At 40.7% G+C, this 19,608-nt stretch overlaps 1 protein-coding gene across 1 annotated transcript in view; it reads left to right on the top strand.

The window, feature by feature from the left end:
* The window catches only part of ptprsa (protein tyrosine phosphatase receptor type Sa), a 128,669-nt gene that overhangs the window by 67,272 nt on the left and 41,789 nt on the right, over positions 1-19,608 (top strand). Inside the window, exons 10-15 of the mRNA XM_070832221.1 lie at positions 653-789; positions 911-1,055; positions 8,044-8,364; positions 10,716-10,909; positions 12,247-12,273; positions 13,378-13,495. Coding sequence (XP_070688322.1) covers positions 653-789; positions 911-1,055; positions 8,044-8,364; positions 10,716-10,909; positions 12,247-12,273; positions 13,378-13,495 — 942 coding nt within the window. The remainder of the gene's footprint in view (positions 1-652; positions 790-910; positions 1,056-8,043; positions 8,365-10,715; positions 10,910-12,246; positions 12,274-13,377; positions 13,496-19,608) is intronic.

The raw sequence follows: 19,608 nt of genomic DNA, 5'->3' as shown, positions 1-19,608 counted from the left end.
TCATTGAATTTCATGTCTGTAAATTTTGGAATATGCACTTAGCAAGTGTAACAGAAATCAGGTGCTAAACCTGTTATCGAGTCTTTTGTTGAAGTTGAAGACTTTGACAACCAGTGAAGAACATCTTCAGCTGTTCGTTCTGAAACTTTAAACACACTGTGCCTGCTGCCAAAGAGACAAGTTTTCCCTCCTGCTGTGCAAGGTTCACCCACACATCTGCGGCCTCTGCAAATAATGACAAAAGTCTGTTTGATCATGACAGTCTGAAAAAACAGCCAAATTTGAGAAAGAATCAACATCTATGAACTCATCAGGATCAGCTTCAGAGCTAAGCAAATCAGTCCATCCATGCAAGGGCAAAGAGACATGTCCAACTTCAGAGACATCACAATAAGTAGAGCACTACTGTTATACTTCACTATAATCTATTGCTGTCTGCCATGTCCATCTAATCTGCAGTCATTTTATGCCAAATCTCTTTATCCTTATCATGTTAGTGTGTGGATGACAATGTGCTCTTTTGTTAAGATATCACAGTAGGAGGAAAAAGAAACACTTTCCAGTGGTGATTGAACGGTATCGTTTGCATGTGGATGATTTTAGTTTCCATGCCATGTTCCATGTCAAAAATGTCTTTTGCCATGTTCTTCAGTTCCAGGTCAGCCATCCAAATTCCAGGTTGGTGCTGTCTCTGACACCAGCATCGAACTGACCTGGGAACCTGCCTATGAGAAAGAAGGAATTATAAACTATGAACTTCGCTACATGGAAGGCAGTTTTGGCAATCAGGCAAGAATTTCAGTGTTTTGATTCGGATTTGAACTGAGAGGTTTATATAATGATCCAACATTGCATGTCTGTAATATCATCATAAATCAGAGTTGTCAATAACTTTACTCTCTGTCAACAGATGAAGAAAACATTTGGACCCACTTCTTCATACGTTGTGGAAGGTCTCCGTCCAAACACAGAGTACCAGTTCTCCCTGGCTGCCATCTCTTCTAAAGGCATTGGAGCCTTTACCAATGACATATCACAGAAGACCTTGCAAGCCAGTATGTAGCCTTTTATTCAGTGTTCCCTCCTGTTCTCTATGTTGGTTGATTACAAAGAGATTTCTTCCAGAAAGCCGCTAAATTATGCCTTTACTAAAGTGAATTCTAATGAGTTTATGTGCTTTTTAGACCAAAGCTTGAAAACTTTATTTCCTCAGATATCAACTGCATCATCCCCTTTGAGCTATGACTGTGTTTTTCTCAGAAATAATCAGGCTTTTAAGCTGATTCAGAAATGAACTACATAACAAACTGACTTAACTAATGTGTTGTTCAACTCTTCCTAACACTTGTGGTTTGATATTTTTGCGTCTGATCTTGATTTTGTGACCCTCAATGTGACAATATGACTTTGGTATTTTCTCCCTCATGTAAAGTGACCTCTATACGGTTTATTTTGTGGAGAGTTAAGGTTGAAATCAAGTCACACAGCACGACAGTCAGTGTTTTATAAACTTTTCATCTTAGAATATACGTTATTTCTAACTTGGCTCTGTTGCCAAATATGTATGAGTGTACGCAACACTTTCAAACAAATCAAGCCTACTTGGACTGACAATTTTGGGAGTTTCCTTATTTCCCCCTCACTTTTGTTCATATTTGCTTTTCTTTGTCAACAGCAAGTGCACTTTCTTCCACGTGACAGAGACACAAAAAATGTCTGTTCTCCTCTAAGACTGCCAAGGCTCTCGTATGAACTATATTCACATTGGAGATGGGGCATTTTGGGTTGAGTTTAGTCATCAAATAAAAACAAGATCTATCAGCAGTCACCAAAAGAGCTTATATGGCCACTCGCTGAATTTATTCCAGTATATCAGTTCTGCACTGATTATTTTATTTTACAGATGTCAAGAACATAACTGAATTATTAAGACCAGCTAAAAATACCAGCAATATCATATCTCATTAATAGTGCGATAAATGTCTGGGATAACGGGGTATGAAATCCATATATTTTAAGTTAACACTGCACGCAAAGGGATTGGGGGTTAATATGAGCCAGTCATTATGGGTCCTGATGATACAGTATAAAGAAAATCACAGACAAAGATAAAGAGGACGTTTACTGGGACATAGGAGAGCCATGGCGGCAGGAGTAGACTTCTTTTAACACATTTTCTGTTTCTACCAGTGCAACTTGTTGGCTGTACCCCCACAACTGGGCTGTGGGGACTTTGGAACAACCACCTCACAGTTCTTTTTGTTACTGCTGGGCAGCAGAGCTACACAGACAGTGCAGAGTCACTGAGGAGAGCGCCAGTTGCATGCGGCATTCACTCCTGCCCACTTGGGTTGCTGTTGAAAACCTATAACTGCACTGTTGATCTTTGATCAGTCCAGGCATGAAAATACTTTATGTTCATCCAGCCCCATTTCTGTCTTGGCGTCTCTCGAGTGTCTGTGCACATCTTCACCTGTCGATGTGTGTTTGTGATCTCTTTACCTCTGTTTTTGCATTTGTTCTTGACCGGTAAACCGCAAGCTGATTGGATTGGATACACACCTCTCTTCCTCTCACCCTATTCCAGCTGTTTCTCTCTTTTTGTCACTTGTTCCCCTGTGCAATGGAACAAAAGCTCACCTTGGAATGGCTTGACATCTCCTTGCTCACTTTGTGTCGTCTTCCTTTTATGTTGAATCTTTTGAAGAAAAAAAAAATGTTTAGTTTGATCTTTTATTTATTTTTTCCCCAACTACTTTCTGGGTTATCCGAAATAATATTAGTTTGGCATCACTCCAAACAGTAGCTTGCTGCTATTATTGTCTTTCTGTTGGGTTCTTGCATGAACCCAAGTCCACCATAGCTACAAGCAACTACAGTGCAGCAGCCAGAGCAGCATGCTCAGCACTTATATGCCCTCACCCCGTCTCGGGTGAGAATAAGTCTAACTGATGGCTTTTCTCAAGTCTGTGCTTGAGTCAAGGGATTCTTCATTTCAGTGGCCTGATCCGTACAATTACAATGGATAGAAAGGATAACTTTTGGTTGATGATGGTAACTTCCTGCCCACCACAGTAATTTGATACTACCTTTTCTATCCATTTTACTTCTATGGTTTGATCGTAGGCCTCTTTGTTCCTGGTCTTTCTCTAATGCTTTTATCAAGAGTCCCTGCTCAAGCAAGTGTGAGATGCATCCACTGGTTTTCTCATTGCTGAGGTCAGAAAAATCGCAGACTAAGTCAGACAAGGCAAAAGATTTCGCACAACACAACACAATGAATAACTTGATCTTTTGGGTGCTTTAAGGTAAGTCATTGTGTGGTTTAGGGATTCAGTCTGCCATTACTTTTCTCAAAGACTCGTCAGAAACATTCGCCATATAAACCGTATTCATCCAGTTACTCTTTTTGATTTGTTTTTCATTTTGTTGTGTTTGTCTGAAACACCAACAGAGAATTGGGGGGATAGAGAAAGCAGACTTTATAAACTACTGTAAACTACTGTCAACCTTTTGGGTAAACACAAAGAAATGTCAATGTAATAGCAAGGAGTGTGTAGGCTCAAGGTTAAGGACACCATTGGTGAATAACTACCTATGGTAGTGTACACTAAGAAATGCCCCTTCACATACATAGTACATATTACAGGAAATAGTCTCATATCCTACACTACGCTGTAATAAGGGAACCATATTTACTAGTTGCTTGACTGAATTAGTCATGCAGACTATTTATAAGATGACATTTTATGTATAGTAAACAAATAAATGCATTTTCCCTATGTTAGTTGGATTCTTTTATCCAAAACACATTACAGAGCAATGATACATACAGTTTTAATATTGCTTGATTGACTTTTGGCATTATTAGTGCCATGCCTGGATTTGAATCCATTGCATTGTCTGGCAGACTGAAACCCTTTGCCATTAAGAAAAAAAAAAGACAGACAATATGATTTCCCTGTTTGCTTTGTTGTCCATTATCTGTGTTACAAAATGTTCGCAGATTGTTGAAGTTTGTGCTCAGTCCAAGCAGCATTACCAGGGGCTATTGTCATGGGGACCACTTTGCCAAAAGCTTGTGAAAAATCACTTCAAAAAAATGTTTTCTCTTTATATGCTCAGTCATGATTGACATCAAATTAGGTCTCAAATCAAAGAGCACCACATTTGTTTCATTGGCTTTTTTGGTCAATATTACAACAGGCTGAAATAAATACACAAGATGTTACTGGCAACAGTAGCCCTCATTCAGAAGCAAGGCCTCTTAGGGTATGCTGCCATAGTCAGACCAGGTTGAAAGATCATTTTTGTGAGACCATTCAGACGTGGCCGGAGTAGGTCCACAACCCGAGAGCCGGGAGGGCTCCCAGCATTCCTTTAGCTGTTTCCCAGTTGCAATGCGTGCTAACAGGACTTAAGATGGACCCTGGGAGTGGGTGTTAGGGGACTGCAGGGCCCCAGAGTGGCAGATAAGAATCCCATTTCATAGCGTCAGAATTAATTTCATGCTTTGCGATGAGCTATGAGCCAGGCCCCTGGATTGTCAGGCTTTGTTACACATTTAGATTATACCTAGAACCTGCCAGTAGCCAGTCAAGTGCTATCTCTCAAATTAAAGTGGCAGATTCTAAATCCTCTGTATTTAGCCAAACAAGCAGTTTAGCCCCCCCACTTACTGTAATTGCAGGAGGTTTTTAGATGTATTGGAATATTTGTGTGAGCCACAGCACAGCCATTTGGCATCAGGGATTAATTCCATAATGATCTACAAATATGAGCATCCTGTCATTCGTGGCCTCTGATGAAAATACAATTCAAACACAAACGCGCGCTCAGACTCCGATAGCTGAAGCATTGGCATTGACAACAGGCATTGTGTAATGGCCTGTGTGGCTAAACTGTTAGCATTAATGTGTGCAATTTATATCCACTGAAGATGTTGCACTGAAAGCAATTTTAATCTGAAGGTAGTCATCATGATTAGGTATGCCACCAGTGTTTGACATTGCATACTTTATACCCGGAGCTCTTAGTCAAATCAGAACAGACTTAAAAGTCAAAGAGAAGGATATGAATGCAGACATGACTAATTATTTGTCAAATAGCATTTAGGAAACTCTTTCAGGGAAGCTTCAAAAGAACCTCAAGTGAAGCATTAGCTGAGTTTCTTCTTTTGTGGTTGTATAGTTCTACTATCCATAATCCCACCACTGGCCTTCATGGGATATGCACTTTATTAAAGCTGTGCCCCAGCCAGTCTTAAACCGTTATCAGGCATGAGGATGCCTGTGCACTGTGATAGCCTGGCCCCTGTCAGATTCACAGCCTTTTCCGCACCACAAAGATTGAGAACTGAGCAATCATTTTTGACGTGGAGAGTTTGCAAATACAATATGAGCAGAGGAAAGAAGCTGAAAGGCTCAAAATCCGGTAAGACCGTAAGTAAATAAGCCCATTGGACACAGAGAAGGGTTTGGGAACTGTGGCTGAGGTCCTGTCCTATTTGTTGTGTGCTGGAACATTCAGTCTTCACAGGGAGGAGGCCTTTCTGATAGCTAAAACCCCTGTTTTTTATTTTCATTTTTTTTTAAAGCTGTTCTACCCAAAGTGACACTGCAGCCAGAAGTCTATCATTTAACTTTTATGAGTCCAGCAGTACAAGCTTTTCATCATTCTTTCTCTGTTCCTGTGTTTTGGCATTCTCAACATGGCAGTAAGCTTTATGAAGATACATAGGCAGGGGGCTATGAAATGGGATTTATTTGAACTAATTGTTAACAAGGATGAATGTTTGTGTTCATGGCCAAGGGCAGAAGAACAGAATGTCTTGGGAGTGAGCGTTACCCCTATGGCTTCCCCTCTCACAGTCTTGTGGACCCTCCGGCCCAAAGATACTTGAGTATTAAACAGCCCTGCTTACAGCACGGAGCCAACTCTCTCCCTCCCAATAACCACAAAACGAGTCCAAAACAAACTCTCAATGGGTCAAAATTGAAGGTGTTCTTCACTGATTCAAAAATGGGGGGTGGATCTCAACATTTCTGGCATGTTCTCTGAGAGGGAAAGTGTTGCAGCTCACTGACTACAGAGTAAGCATGCTCTGTAGTCAGGTGCTGGTGGTAAGAAAGTCTCTAAAATTTAGTATTTGTGGGAGTCAGGTACGTATGATGCAAACGATGCTTGTGATTTCTTTTTGTTTGTTTTGTTAAGAACTCAAATGTTCTTCTTTTCTGTTTATGCTGAGTATCCTGTTTTTCATGTTTTTTCATGAGTTGTCATTTTGAACCTTAACTGTTGTTGTGTTTTTTGTTTTTTTTTCTTTTGAGTCACATGGGTTACAGAGAAATTCATTTCCCAGTACCCTCCTTCAGTTCATAATTTATTTCTTCAGCCTCTGTTTTGGAATGAGAACATGCTGTTTGTTTCCATGGGTTTCATTTCAGTTCTTTTCTTAAGTTGCTGTGTGTGGAATGCCTTTTTTTCTGATAGCGTTTCATTTTCTTTTTGATTGTTGTGCTATTTTTACCTTACATAACAGAGGAAAATGTAATAATGAATTGAGTTTGTCACACCAAGATGGAGGGAATATTTTCTGACACAAAGCCATCGTAGGTGATAGAGGAAACCCAACTAGGATAGAAATATTTTCATTTATGTCCGTTTATCCATATAATACCAAACTCTGGATGAGAAGTGAAACGTTTTATCGCTCCTTGCACAGCACACTCTCTGGACGAGCACAAGCTGTGTAAGAGCTTGGCACAGATTAGAAGTGAGAGCCATTGAATTTGATTTAGAACGTTCACAGATGTGTAGGTTTTAATATGTTTTGGAAGAACACTTCAGAAACAAATAACAGCCACTGTGTTGGAAAGCTTTTACACAGTTACAAATTAAAAAGGAAAAGGTACACCTTCTCCCTGCTAGCTTATACGTAGGAAAAATACCATTTTTTAGCTTACGCTAGTTTGGCTGAAAGTCCTGATACACAAATTACAAATGATTTTTTATGAATTGATCATTTTCTTTATATTTTCAGAGTAAGATGGATGCTATTTGCTACCCATGACAAAATAATGTTGTCAGAAATCTTTTTAAATTGAACAAAAAATGCGCATTATCGCTAAACATATTTTGAATATCCGGCAAGGGTTCTTATTTTTATGCTGGCTTTATAGACATGGCAGTATGTTATTAATTCTCATGTGGACAGCCAAGTGGCTTAGTTGTTACAATAATTGCAGAGACCCTGAAGGGGAAAATTAGAGCTTTAGTGCTCGTAACAGCCATGTTTACCTGGTTGCTAGTTTTTAGTTGTTATGGACAAAAGCCTCAGCTGAGTGTCTGAAATAAAATGCACAATGGATATGCTCAACCCTGTCCATCTGACACTGCACAGTGAAACCAGTGATTGTGGATAACAGTATCTCAGATTCAGAATATTGAGTATCGGCTTGAACAACAATGAGTTGAGCTGAAGACAGTATCCCACCGCCTGTACTGTAATACATTGCAGGACAAATGAATGGCTTCTGTTTTGAATAGGACAGGAGATCATAATTATGTTACAAAAGGATAATACAGACAATTTTTTCTTGAAAAATTCTGACTCTGTTTAATAGATTTCCTCAGTGATACATGACCGCTCAAGGAAATATTCAACACCATGAAACTCTTGATACCTCCTCATGTCAAAAAACGTAGATAAAAAACAGATAAGTCTGCCTGTCCAGCGCTTGTCCCTGGGTATCTCACAAGGGTAGCTATCTTGATTCATTATTACACAGGCTGTGCCATTGTCCATGTATGCCTCTTATGTTGACATTTGCTTGAAGATTTTATTTTTATTTTCAACATATTTTGCCTCAGCTTTTGTTTTGCATTTTTGGTTTGAATTATTGTTATTGTTTTTTTTTATCCTTTTATCATTTTCTTTATCTCTCCCATCTTTTTATTTTGTTTTTCACCCCTCCCTATTCCCCCTTCCCCATCCTCCTCGTCCTCGACCCCCCTTCCTCCCTGTCCTTTCCACCTCACCAGAGCCCTCAGCCCCCCCTCAAGACATTAAGTGCAGCAGCACCAGCTCCACCACCCTGCTGGTAAGTTGGCGCCCCCCACCTTTGAAGAGTCAGAACGGTGTCCTGGTGGGGTATAGGGTGCGCTACCAGGTGGTTGGTCCGTCAGAAGGTGGCAGTGACGACGGGGAGCCCATGGAGGAACCCACTGTCCCTGCTACTGAAGAGCAGCTGCAACTGCAGAGATTGGAGAAGTGGACCCAGTACCGCATCACCGTGTCTGCCTTCACAGTGATTGGGACAGGGCCTGAGAGCGAGCCCCTGATCTGCCGCACCGACGAAGACGGTACATGAATCTCTAATGTGTAGAGGCTAAGCGTAATGTAGAAACAAAGGTACCGTTTGTTAGTTTGATGGTGAGTGCGCCGTTGGCAGTGGATGTATATTTGTGTGTGTATGTAGTTGAAGAAATCGTTGCACACATGCATGTGCAGTATGTGCATAAGTTATTAATCAAATTCTGGATCTCACCGTCAGAATACTTTTTCAAATAAGTTTATTTTGTCTTGGTAGAATGATTTCAGGAGGATACCAACATTGTTGTCCGTCCATGCAAAGCATATGAAAGGAAAACACTTAAATGCATAACACACATGGGAAATCAAGCGTGTTGTTATTAAAACATAACTAAGTAATGTAATTCATAATAGCTGCCACATCCCATATCCCGTCTCTATCTGTAGGCTTTTAACAGTAACCCATTGCTCTGCAGAGAGCCATAAGCATTTATGAGTGCTGTGCATTGCAAGGCCATTTCTGTCAGTATATTTATGGTGGCAACAATAGGTTGGAGGTTAAGCCAGCAGATGTGTGCCAACTAAGTTTACAACTCAGATCTCCTTACTTGAAAACACAGTTTAGGAACAAGAATTAATGACATCCTCCCTGTCTTTGGTAACTACTCTTGTGGTGCCCTTGAACATGGTACTCAAGGTTGACCTGTTCTGCTGAAGCGAAAGTACTTTCCAGATCATCTTTTCTCCGTCCCTCTGAACCACAGCGTGAAACTCGACTCTTCCTGTGACATGGGATTGATGCTATAGATTAATAAGAGTAGTTAAGAGGCGTTAGATCAAAAATAGGATCTACCATCTCTATAGTTAGATAGTGAATTGCTTCATTATTTCCTGTGTGAAGTTAATACAAAATTCCATGTACTGCTTGATCTGGCCTACAGCGGTCCTCGTCTGTCACTGCATCCATGGCTGTATTAACTTTTTCATGGTTGCATTAATTAATAATCGCATTCATTCACTCAGCATTTGTATTTTTAGTGGTCATTAGTTGTGTGTGTTTAGTTTAATAAACCTTTAATTTTAAAGAACTTGATTTATCGTTTATAAGCTGCGCCCACCATATTAAATTCTAAATAAATTAATTGGCTATCATTTTTGCCTTTGTGGGAGGTGCCCTGATGTGAATTTAATGTGAGTTAAATTCTGTTATTTAGTATAAAAACGGATTCTTCCTAATAGCCAAAAATGGGTGTAAATCCAGTACGTCCTATTAACAAAATTGAAGGCATTTGCTGCAGTATTTTGATGCTCTTTAAGCCATTCCTGCTGCTTATGATACAGCTAAGTTGGATAGCAGAAACTAAATGAAAAAGGAAAAAAGCAGTTGAGCCATAAAATACATAACTGACAAGTAAAGATGTCGGCAAGTCACAGCACATCTGAATCATTGACGGATTGCTGGCATTGGTTTCTATCTTTCACAATCCATTTCACATCTATTACCACGGCATTTTCAGCATTTTACTACACTGATGTACAAGTCGTGGTCGAGTAACAGTAGAGGGCAGCTTAAATTCTTACCATACCTGTTTTAAAACATACCAGTGTCTGGAATTGCAGGGGGGATGCCACAGGGCACTGAAAATAGCTCTAGCTAATTTTCTGTTGTCATTACAAAAATAATGTGCAACAGAGATGTGTTACGTAAAGAAAAATGAGCCAGGGTAGAATTTTTTTTTTTAGAAAAAAACAAGATTGGTGCACGATTCTGGGGACGATAGAGAAAATGGGGTTGTGATTTAGGGGAGAAGAAGTGGACCTCAAGTGTTTGTGGATGAGCAAATGGAAGCAGTTTTAGTGGAATAGTTCTATTAATGGGACATCCATCTTAGAAAGGGCCCGTCTGTGGCACACCAAAAGGCCTGAAAGCAAGGCCTTCCATAAAAGCCTGTCATTATGACAGAGAGCTTCTCACTGATGGCAGAGGGACAGAGCAGACAAAGGTGGAGGAAGTGGTGGTGGTGATGGTGGGTGCATGTGTGTTTGGGGGGTGTGGTACTGTGGGACCGACACTGAAGTGTGTTTTTGTTTGTTGCTTTTTTACATCCCTATCATTCTTGCTAGTATTTGTGTATATTGTATATGGGCGTGTGTGTGTGTGTCGGGCTTATTAATGTCATGACACAGTTTTATGTGCCTCTCTAATCCAGCATTGCTCTTACAAATAGTGTGAAGGATTTGGAGCAATTTCACTGAGACAAAGTACTGTTTGTTTATTGCACTTGATGAAGGGGTAAAATCTACTTTTCCACACTTAGTATCTGAAAATAGTGGATACAATTTTTCAGCAACACATATAGCAAAGCGATTCTGTATTGAGCTTTTGTTCTGTCATCCTCAGTTCCTGGGGCTCCTCCAAGGCGGGTGGAGGTGGAGGTCCTCAACTCCACGGCACTAAAGGTGATGTGGCGCTCTCTGACGCCAGGCAAGCAGCACGGTCAGATCCGTGGCTACCAGGTTCACTATGTACGTGTGGAAAATGGAGAATCACGGGGCCTGCCCCTCATCAAGGACGTCATGCTGGCCGATGCCCAGGTATGACCATCTCACAGTTTCCTCAGTACAAATTAGTTATGTAAAAAAAATTTAATTCCATCAAATATGTTCAGGTCTGCTTATTATTATCTATTTATTATCTATTTTTCAATTGTGATTCAAAGAGACTCCACCAATTAAATAGGTTAAAACAATATAGTTACACTGAATTTACTCCTCAGTGGACATTTCAAAGAAACTTCTTTTCCCACACAGACTGCAAACTTTGTACCTGCTTTTGTGGCTTTGCAAATTTCTGGAGTATGGGAAGTGATGTGGGTGCTCTTCCCTCTTGGATTTCATTTCATATTGCTGTAATATTCTTTTCCCCTCAGCCCACAACAAAAACTGTAATCAAAGCTTCACTCATCTTGTCCTCCCTCTTCTGCCTTCATGGCCAAAGGCTCAAAGAAAATGCTGATTATAGTATTCTCTGCCTGGGGGGCAAAAGTAAAATTGGCATGAAAACATTTCACCAAAAATCAGCATCCACTGACAGCTACAATTGTAAGGGAGACCTGTATAATGGCCTTCTTTCTATATTTTTTTTCATTTTACAAAACTTGTGTCGACACAATGTTGACAAAGTTGCCAAAGTGAGACTTGAGCACAGTAGCCATCATCCAAATCGAAATTATAGCCTTGAAGCAATAGAGCAAACAACACAGAAAAGAATAGTTGTATGAAATTCTCCATATTTTGGGAATGAGAGAATCACAATCTATGTTCTCCACGTGAATGAAGGGTCCATTCGGGCCAAATGCCACCAGCCTCATGTTAACATGTCTGGAATTTAGCTGACCCGCGAATCCTAAAGTAAAATGACCTTAAACAACTTAAATTATAAGATTCATGCTGGAATGCATGCACTTAGCAGTCAGCAAAGAATGCTAAGCAGAAATATTTCTTGAGTTACATATTTTTGTAGGTACATTTAAAATGATGTTATTAATTATTATTATTATTAATGATCTCATCATTAAACCCTTAAAAGCTGTGTCTGAACAGCACCACTGACTGTTGCTATCAATGATTTAACACAGGTAGCTTAGTGTTAGCTGCACAGTAACATGGTTAAGCATCTCCAGGCCCCACAGGCAGGCCCGTACAGCTCTCTGCTTTGTTTCAGCTGCTCCTCATAACATAAGCTTCAAACAGCTTCTCTCTCTCCTGACTTTTCAAAACCAGTGACCTATTTCTGATACCAACCCCCTTGCTCCCGAACCTCTAATGCCCCTGTCTCTCACAATCCTGTTTCTTCCCTATCTTTTCTCTTTCTTTCTTTAAAAAAAATATTATTCTCTCTCCTGCACTCTCCTCTTTGGCGGGGGGGTTAGTGGGAAACGGACGATACAGCTGAATATGTGAGTACTAAGTTTTGCCTGAGTGCTTTATGTAGCTGAAAGGGTATAAACAGTGGGTATTGCATCAACCTGGTTGGATTCACAGTTTACACAACCTCTCCAAATCTTAATGAGTTTGAATAGCAAAGTGGCTCAGAGGTTTCACCTCAGCTGTCTGGCCAGCCAACCTTTACACTATCTCTATACGCCACCAAGGAAAAAAGGACAAACTTCTATCGCCAGCGAGCTTCTACAAAATGGTGGCTGATGCAATATCCACATCCCACTGTGCCTGGAATGCTAATGCTACTTGTGTCATGCCGTGTGGTGATACATTATGTTTTGTCTTGTGCTCTGGTGGTGTGTGTTTTTCTTTTTGTGTGTGTGTGCGTGATTTTTAAACTATATTATTTAATTTTCTATCTGCTTCCCTAGAATTACTGTGCTTTTTTTTTTTGTAAAACCATGATTACATCTCTGATGAGCATTCACAATTGCAGATTTTTTTTTGTTAAAGAAATTCTACCCTTATTTTGAACCCAGATTTGAAACCCCAGTCTATCTGCATTACGTGAATACCATCTCAAGCGCAAGACAGTACTTATAGCTCATTTACCTTTATTGACCTCTCCCATCCCTCTGCCAACCAGCCTGTTAAAAACCTCATTCTGCATTCGTTCAAACCTCCTCCCTTGAAAGATTCATTAGAATTGATCGGAAACCTCTCTTTGAAGAGGACTCAAGGAAACTTAATGGCTGAGGTAAAAAGTGCCAGCGAATGGGCAGGATGTATTCAGCATGCATTTATCACAAAGTTAAGTTGTTGATTGGAATATTGCTAAAGGAATAAGAAAGGCTTCTTTCCATTTACATAGCAAATGTCCCCTCTTTACCTTGGCTACTCTAAGGATTTACTTAATGGAATGGCCTCCCACTACACGGGGGGAAAAAGTGTTACATTTAATGCATGCCTCGCGAAAATTGATAAAGAGGACCAGGAGACCCTTCGCTTAGATTGACATTCTGGATAAGGCAGTTTGAGCTGCATGAAAGGGAGTCAAATCATCAAAAATTCAAGACACATTTTGACATTTTCCTGTTCCTGTCTTTCCCTGTTTCCCCAAGGAAATGGTCATTGGAGGACTCAAGCCCGACACCACTTACTCCATCACGGTGGCAGCATACACCACCAAGGGGGATGGTGCCCGGAGCAAACCCAAACTGGTGGTGACCAAAGGGGCAGGTCAGCATATGGATAAAACATTTATTTGTTGTTATTTGTTTACAGGACCTTTGCTCATGCAGCAATACAGGTAGTGTGTGTGTGTGTGTGTGTGTTTTTTTTTCAGCCTGTGGCTGAAGAACACCCTGCTTAAGGGTTCCTCATCATTCCCACCATGCTGTTACTTCTTGGCAACAATCTCTGCATTTGATTAATATTTAAGGGACCTTCATTTACAGCCACTCTGTGGTGTGTTTAACTGATTTAATCTATTTGGAAGATCTGGAAAAGCAGACATGAGAAAATACAGAAAGTAAATTAAGTAGATTACGTGTCCTTATTAAAGGTGTGTCTCAAGTACAGGATACGCGTCAACTTTACAACCACTGGCTGTTCAGTCAGTTGAGTTGCTTCTGTTGCGGCAGCATTTATCATTTGAATCATGTTCAGAAGACTTTCCAAAGATTTTTAGAGATCAAGGTGCTGGTGTGAGGTACTTGGAGATTTTTCAGACAGATTATGGCAGCTTGAAAACCCCTGTTGGGTTATTGGTTTGAGCTTTAAGGAAAAAATACCGGAGGGTTATGCCTGCACACCGTAAATCCTCGTCTTCTTCAATTTTTTCCCTTGTTACCACTGGTAGGCACACAGTTTAACCGGATCACTTGAGCCTGTTTGGAAGCTAGCAGCTTAGTTACCATGAACATGATCTAAACCTGTGAGGGTGGCTGCCTGAGAGTGTGAAAGTCTTCTTTCAGAGAATTTAGGGCATCGAGCCAAGATCCTTGCGTGCGATGTCCTTTTGTGTGAGTATCTGTGCCAGCCAGCTTTTTGGAGGCTTGCATACTTATATACACACAAACACACACACCTGCATACATATCTATTCACTCACATACTCATGAGTGTGTGCAGTCTCCACCAATCACACACACATTATGCAGACCTAAACTGTGGGATGTTAAAACAAAACACACAAATAGACACACATGACACATGCTTGCAACCCAGCACACATACACAAACATAGGCAAATTTCCCAGATTCTGACAGGTGTGTGTTCTTGGTGTCAGGGAGTGTGACGCTGCCAAAGGGCCTTGAGTGAGTGCTGTCACTCTCCATCCTCCTGTCAGGGCTGGCTGACTGATATGCCAGTCTAGCGCACTCTGTCTGTCCCTCAGAGGGAAAGCCTCTCCTTTTTTATTATTGAAGTGTAAGAAATGGTTTATGCCAGGGGGGCCAAGATAAATAGAAGAGGGGAAAGGGTGAGAGGTGGGGGTCTTTTTTGGTGGTGAAGTGGTTGTCCTTCTTGTTCAAAGGGATAGTAGGATGGCCTAGTAAATAGCATGGTTCACACTAGTGTGTGGAATTTCTGAAATACCATGGAATTTCCTGAAGTCTGCATCAGGCAGGGGACAAAAGGGATTTTTTTGTGTTCTCTGGGGACTTCATGAAATGTCAGAGAGTTTAAAAAGTGGCTTACTTTTCAGAAAGATGCCCAAATCTTTTGTATATCTGTCTTAGTTTTGTTTTTCACCAGAACAACCTCAACCTTAGTAGACAGCTTTAGAGCATTTCTCAGTTGAAAAACGACAGGAACAAACGACAGGAACAAATGAGAAAAAAAAATCTTTGATTTACAGATTAGGACCATATGATTACAAACATATTAGCGTGCCAACAAGCTCTCCTTACAACTTGCTCATTTTGACTCATATATGCTGAATTCCTAAGATTTAAATGTAAAATTAGGGCTACATACAAAAAACACATTTATCCTAATTTTGAAAAAATGCCTAATTAGATGCACATTAAAAAATTATCTCACTATAAATGAAAATATTAACCCATATATAGATGATGTTTTGACATCTGTGTTCTTCATCTTACAAACTGATGTATAAATGTCTTATGCAAAAGCACTCTTTCAAGTGGTTTACCCTTATGTAAACTAGCGCACTTTGAAAATAACTGAACCATTCTACCATTTGCATGTACGCATTTTTAAAACACGCACAAACGCACATAGCCTGTGCAACAGCTCTTACAATCCTTTTTGCAGGCAAGCATGCACTTAAAGTGAGCAATTGCCCACAGAAACTATGACGTCATATTCTTGTTCTTTTTAGGAAATATAAAGATCTCAAAAGTCAATGCATCAATGCAAGACCATCATGACAAACAGAATATGTTTGCATGCCACTTAAATGTCGATTCACGAGTCTTTTCATCTTCCAGACATTCCAACAAGCCTGTCTGGTAGTTTGGTGTATCAGAAAGTATCCAAAAGAATCCATCAGCATTTTGTATGATATAAAAGCAAGTGGAACTGTGTGCACCTATTTATGAGTCACAGACAGACAACATTCATTCTGTGGCTGGAACTGTCATTGTTTACCGAATGAATGCCATGTTTGAAAAATGCCTTTATACAATTCAAACTTTCCAAACTTTTGGTTTGAGAAACAAACTTAAGAATGGCCGATGTGAGACAAACTTTTTCAGAGGGCCAAAGGAGTCTTTACTGACAAAAGACTGAAGTGTTTGTGTCTGAAGTGTTATTCTGCCATCCCATCTGCACATTGAGGAGTTTTGCCATCCGATCTGCGCATTGAGGAGCAGCAATCAATGGCAATCCTTTTTTTTTATCTATTTGGCTTGTTCAGGTTCAAGTGGAAAGTAAATATATATTGTCTGCTAATATTAGAAATGTTCATGCTAACCAACCAACAAACTCAAAACAAAATTCCAAAAGTCCAACAAAGTATGCAAATCATTACCCAGCACACTTGGGGCCATCTGAGCCTACAACACAAGGAAAATAAATTTAAGATTTGGAACACGCAGAGTCCGAGAGGGATGCAGGAAGATGACTGATGTGTTTAGATCCTCATATAAGGAGGAAGGACTGACTATCTTGTGAGAAAGCACTATAAACATAAAATAAGTGAAAGCACAATACCAAGAAAGCTGCATTTGGCAAGTTCACACTCAGTATTAATGGCAGCAAAGGGTAGCTCATAACCCAGAAGTCATGAAAGGTAATTTTGATATACTGTTTCAGCTCTATACCTGCTAGTACTGTACACTATATACAGTGCAATATTAATGTTGACAATGCAGGATATTTGGAAGTTAAACTTGTGCTCTTTGTAATTATGTCAAGTGGTTTGCATTATTCATTAATTGCATTGCTGGTCAGAGTAGCAATAGATTCACATGAACTTAGTCACACTGTTTGGCATTGAAGACATTAGTAGGGTATCCTGCCCTTGTAATTTCTTGACAGCTTACAAAGTCCAACCTCCCAACCTCACAGCTCTTCATTTCAGTATTTGCATCCTGTGGAAGGATGCTGAGGGATGCATGTGTGCATGTTTAAAAAGGCGTGGACACTTACTGCAATGCTGACTGCAGACAGCGGACTTGAAACATCAACCCTGGTACCTCAATTACATGTTTAGTAACTTTCTGATTGTTATTTTCATCCTGTGAGAAAACATCAATGTAATGGCCCTGTCACTTGCTCTCTTCTCCCTCTCTCTCTTTTTTCCGCTTGCTTCCTTAATAACTCACACTCCAAATGGCCCATGTGAAATTTGTTGCAGATTTGACTTCATGGCATTTCCTACCCTGCCAATTACTCTTCTCCATGAACCCCTGCCACATACACGCGCATACACTCTTTCAGTAAGCAGACTAAATTAGAAGCAGAGGGAAACGAAGATGGGAGAGTAATTGATTTGTCATGACCTTCAAGGGTAAAAAATACCTCTTACTCCCCACATGTCCCGAGATATGTCTGTATAGACAGACTATAGCCACAGGTTAATCAGTGGGAGCCTGTTTTCTAGTGTGAAGGAGTTCAAACTCAAAGCAGAGAACCTTACATGTGAGGTGACAGATGATTAACGGATGCATATGCGCTATGCGGGCCGTGTCATTTGCAGACAAGCATGGAAGTAATATGTTTATTTGTATGTATATGTGCAGCGTGCACAAGAGAGTGAGGAAATGAGAAAGAAACCTGATCGCCCCTTTCTCAATCAGGCTGAGTGAGTGTCAACAGCAGGCTGTTAATACTGTGGCCTGATGGGAAATGTGTCGGGAGGCCCACAAGGAGGGATTGAACCGGGGTCGACCCTGAAATGGACATGGAGCGAGAGGGATGGAGGGGTTTGGGGCTATGAAGGATGGTGGAGGAGGTTTGGAAATGAAATGGGGGATTGGGCAGTGTGCAAGGGGAGAAGTGAAGAGAGAGGGGGAAAGAATAAGGGAGAGTGTTAGGTGTAGAGAGATGAACACCGAGGAGAGGAAAGGGACAATCAAGGCGTCCAAGAACCCCAGAATCACTCACGTACACACACACACACACACACACACACACACACACACACTTCTGCCTCCTCATACCCCTGTTGGGCCCTCTCTGCAGCAGATTGCTCCTTGTCCTCAGTCACCTTCATCATCCCTCATTCACTCATTTTTCACCCCCCTACCATGCCCTTGTTCTCTCTCTCATCACCCTGTAGCACCACACACACACACACACACACACAAACCTACATGCCATGTACCACCCCACCTCCTCCCAACACCAATCTGCTGGCTCAGTAGCCGTAATCCTTCTACCCTTTGTGCAGTGGGCTACTGTTTTAAATGTACAAATAATGAAATAGTTTCAGGGCTACATAGGTTGTAATGGACACATCTGGTAGCCTGTTGAGGTTAGAAGCGAAGCATAGAATCCAGAATGGAAAACACAGACACACTCAGAGTCATCACAGGATCATTATCTCTGATTCTATTTCCTTGATTAGTGGTGAGAATGATGGCAGAGTGGGCTTTTAAATGACACTAAGCTGAGCTATAGTATCTAACCGAGGAGTATTAGGAGCATTCGTCTCACCCAACACTCGGCGCCCCCGCCTTTCCATTACCGGCAAAGGCTCAGCTGACTAGCCACCATCCGCCCAGCAACCCCCGTCTTCTTCTAGCAACAGCCCTCAGAAAGAAGACCATTAGCAAACGGAAATGAATAATACGAGCAAAGGGAGGGGTCTGTGTCGAGTGGATTGCTGTGTGTGTGTGTTATTATTATGCACACATTAAGACTTGCATCTTGCAGGAGAAACATACACTATATGCAGGCATATGAACACAAGCACATGCACAATGATATTATTCCACAGAGAGATATTTCTTTTCCCTCAGACTAATGCTAGCTTCTCCAAATTACTTTAAGTCCATACTGGGCAACAAGCCAAAGAGCTCTGTGAGCAGGTGGAATGGTGATACACTGTAGGAGCTGTAGTTGGCTGCAAACCAAGTCCTATACCATCACACATAGCCCATTATGCACAGTATGCACAAAAGCAAACGTACGCAAGACCCAAATTGTACAAAAAAAGGCAAAATCACATAGTGTAATGGTTAACAAACATTGGATGTATAGTAATGAACAAGTCAGATGTATCCATAATTGTGGCTGCTTAAGATAATGATGAAATGTATGTTGCACATTAAATTAGAGTTTGCAATTTGTATTCGGCTTATTCAGCATTATTAATTTATGCTGAGAAAGCTCTCACTACCAGGTCTAACCAATTTGCTGCCGACCCAGTTTGCTGACCCACTTGGCAGGCTTTTTGAATCAGAAATATAGCCACTTTTCTCACCAGTGGTCAATCTTATGTAGTGGTAATGAAATTAAATTGCTAATGGTAAATAAAATGGCAGTTTTTATTACCTGCTTTATATTATTTGTCCCGTCAGCCTTATAATTCAAAAATAATAAAACTATGTGGTTGAATACATCACTAACAATGTGTATGTCTGCAGTTGTAACCTCACTTGTATTCGCCAGTTATCTGTTCTGCCACTGCCTTGTATTTCTTAGGAAGGAGGAACGTAGATGAGTGAGTCGAGATAGAATCTATTTACAGAGAGATGGGGCTCAAGTGCGAATCAGCCACACTCATCTCTCACAAAGCTTTGACGGCAACTTGAGACCTGAAGGCTTCCCATAACTGCTGCTGCCTCTATCACACTGATGGGGCCTTAAAAGGAGAGTTAAGACAAGACGTGTGTCATCCATAAGAGCAGCAAAACTGGGCCACTCTGAAGAATGGTGT

Source organism: Pempheris klunzingeri, chromosome 6, assembly GCF_042242105.1.
Source record: "Pempheris klunzingeri isolate RE-2024b chromosome 6, fPemKlu1.hap1, whole genome shotgun sequence".
Taxonomy (NCBI): domain Eukaryota; kingdom Metazoa; phylum Chordata; class Actinopteri; order Acropomatiformes; family Pempheridae; genus Pempheris; species Pempheris klunzingeri.
The sequence above is the reverse complement of the archived record's forward strand: the minus strand, read 5'-3'. Positions and strand labels throughout refer to the sequence as shown.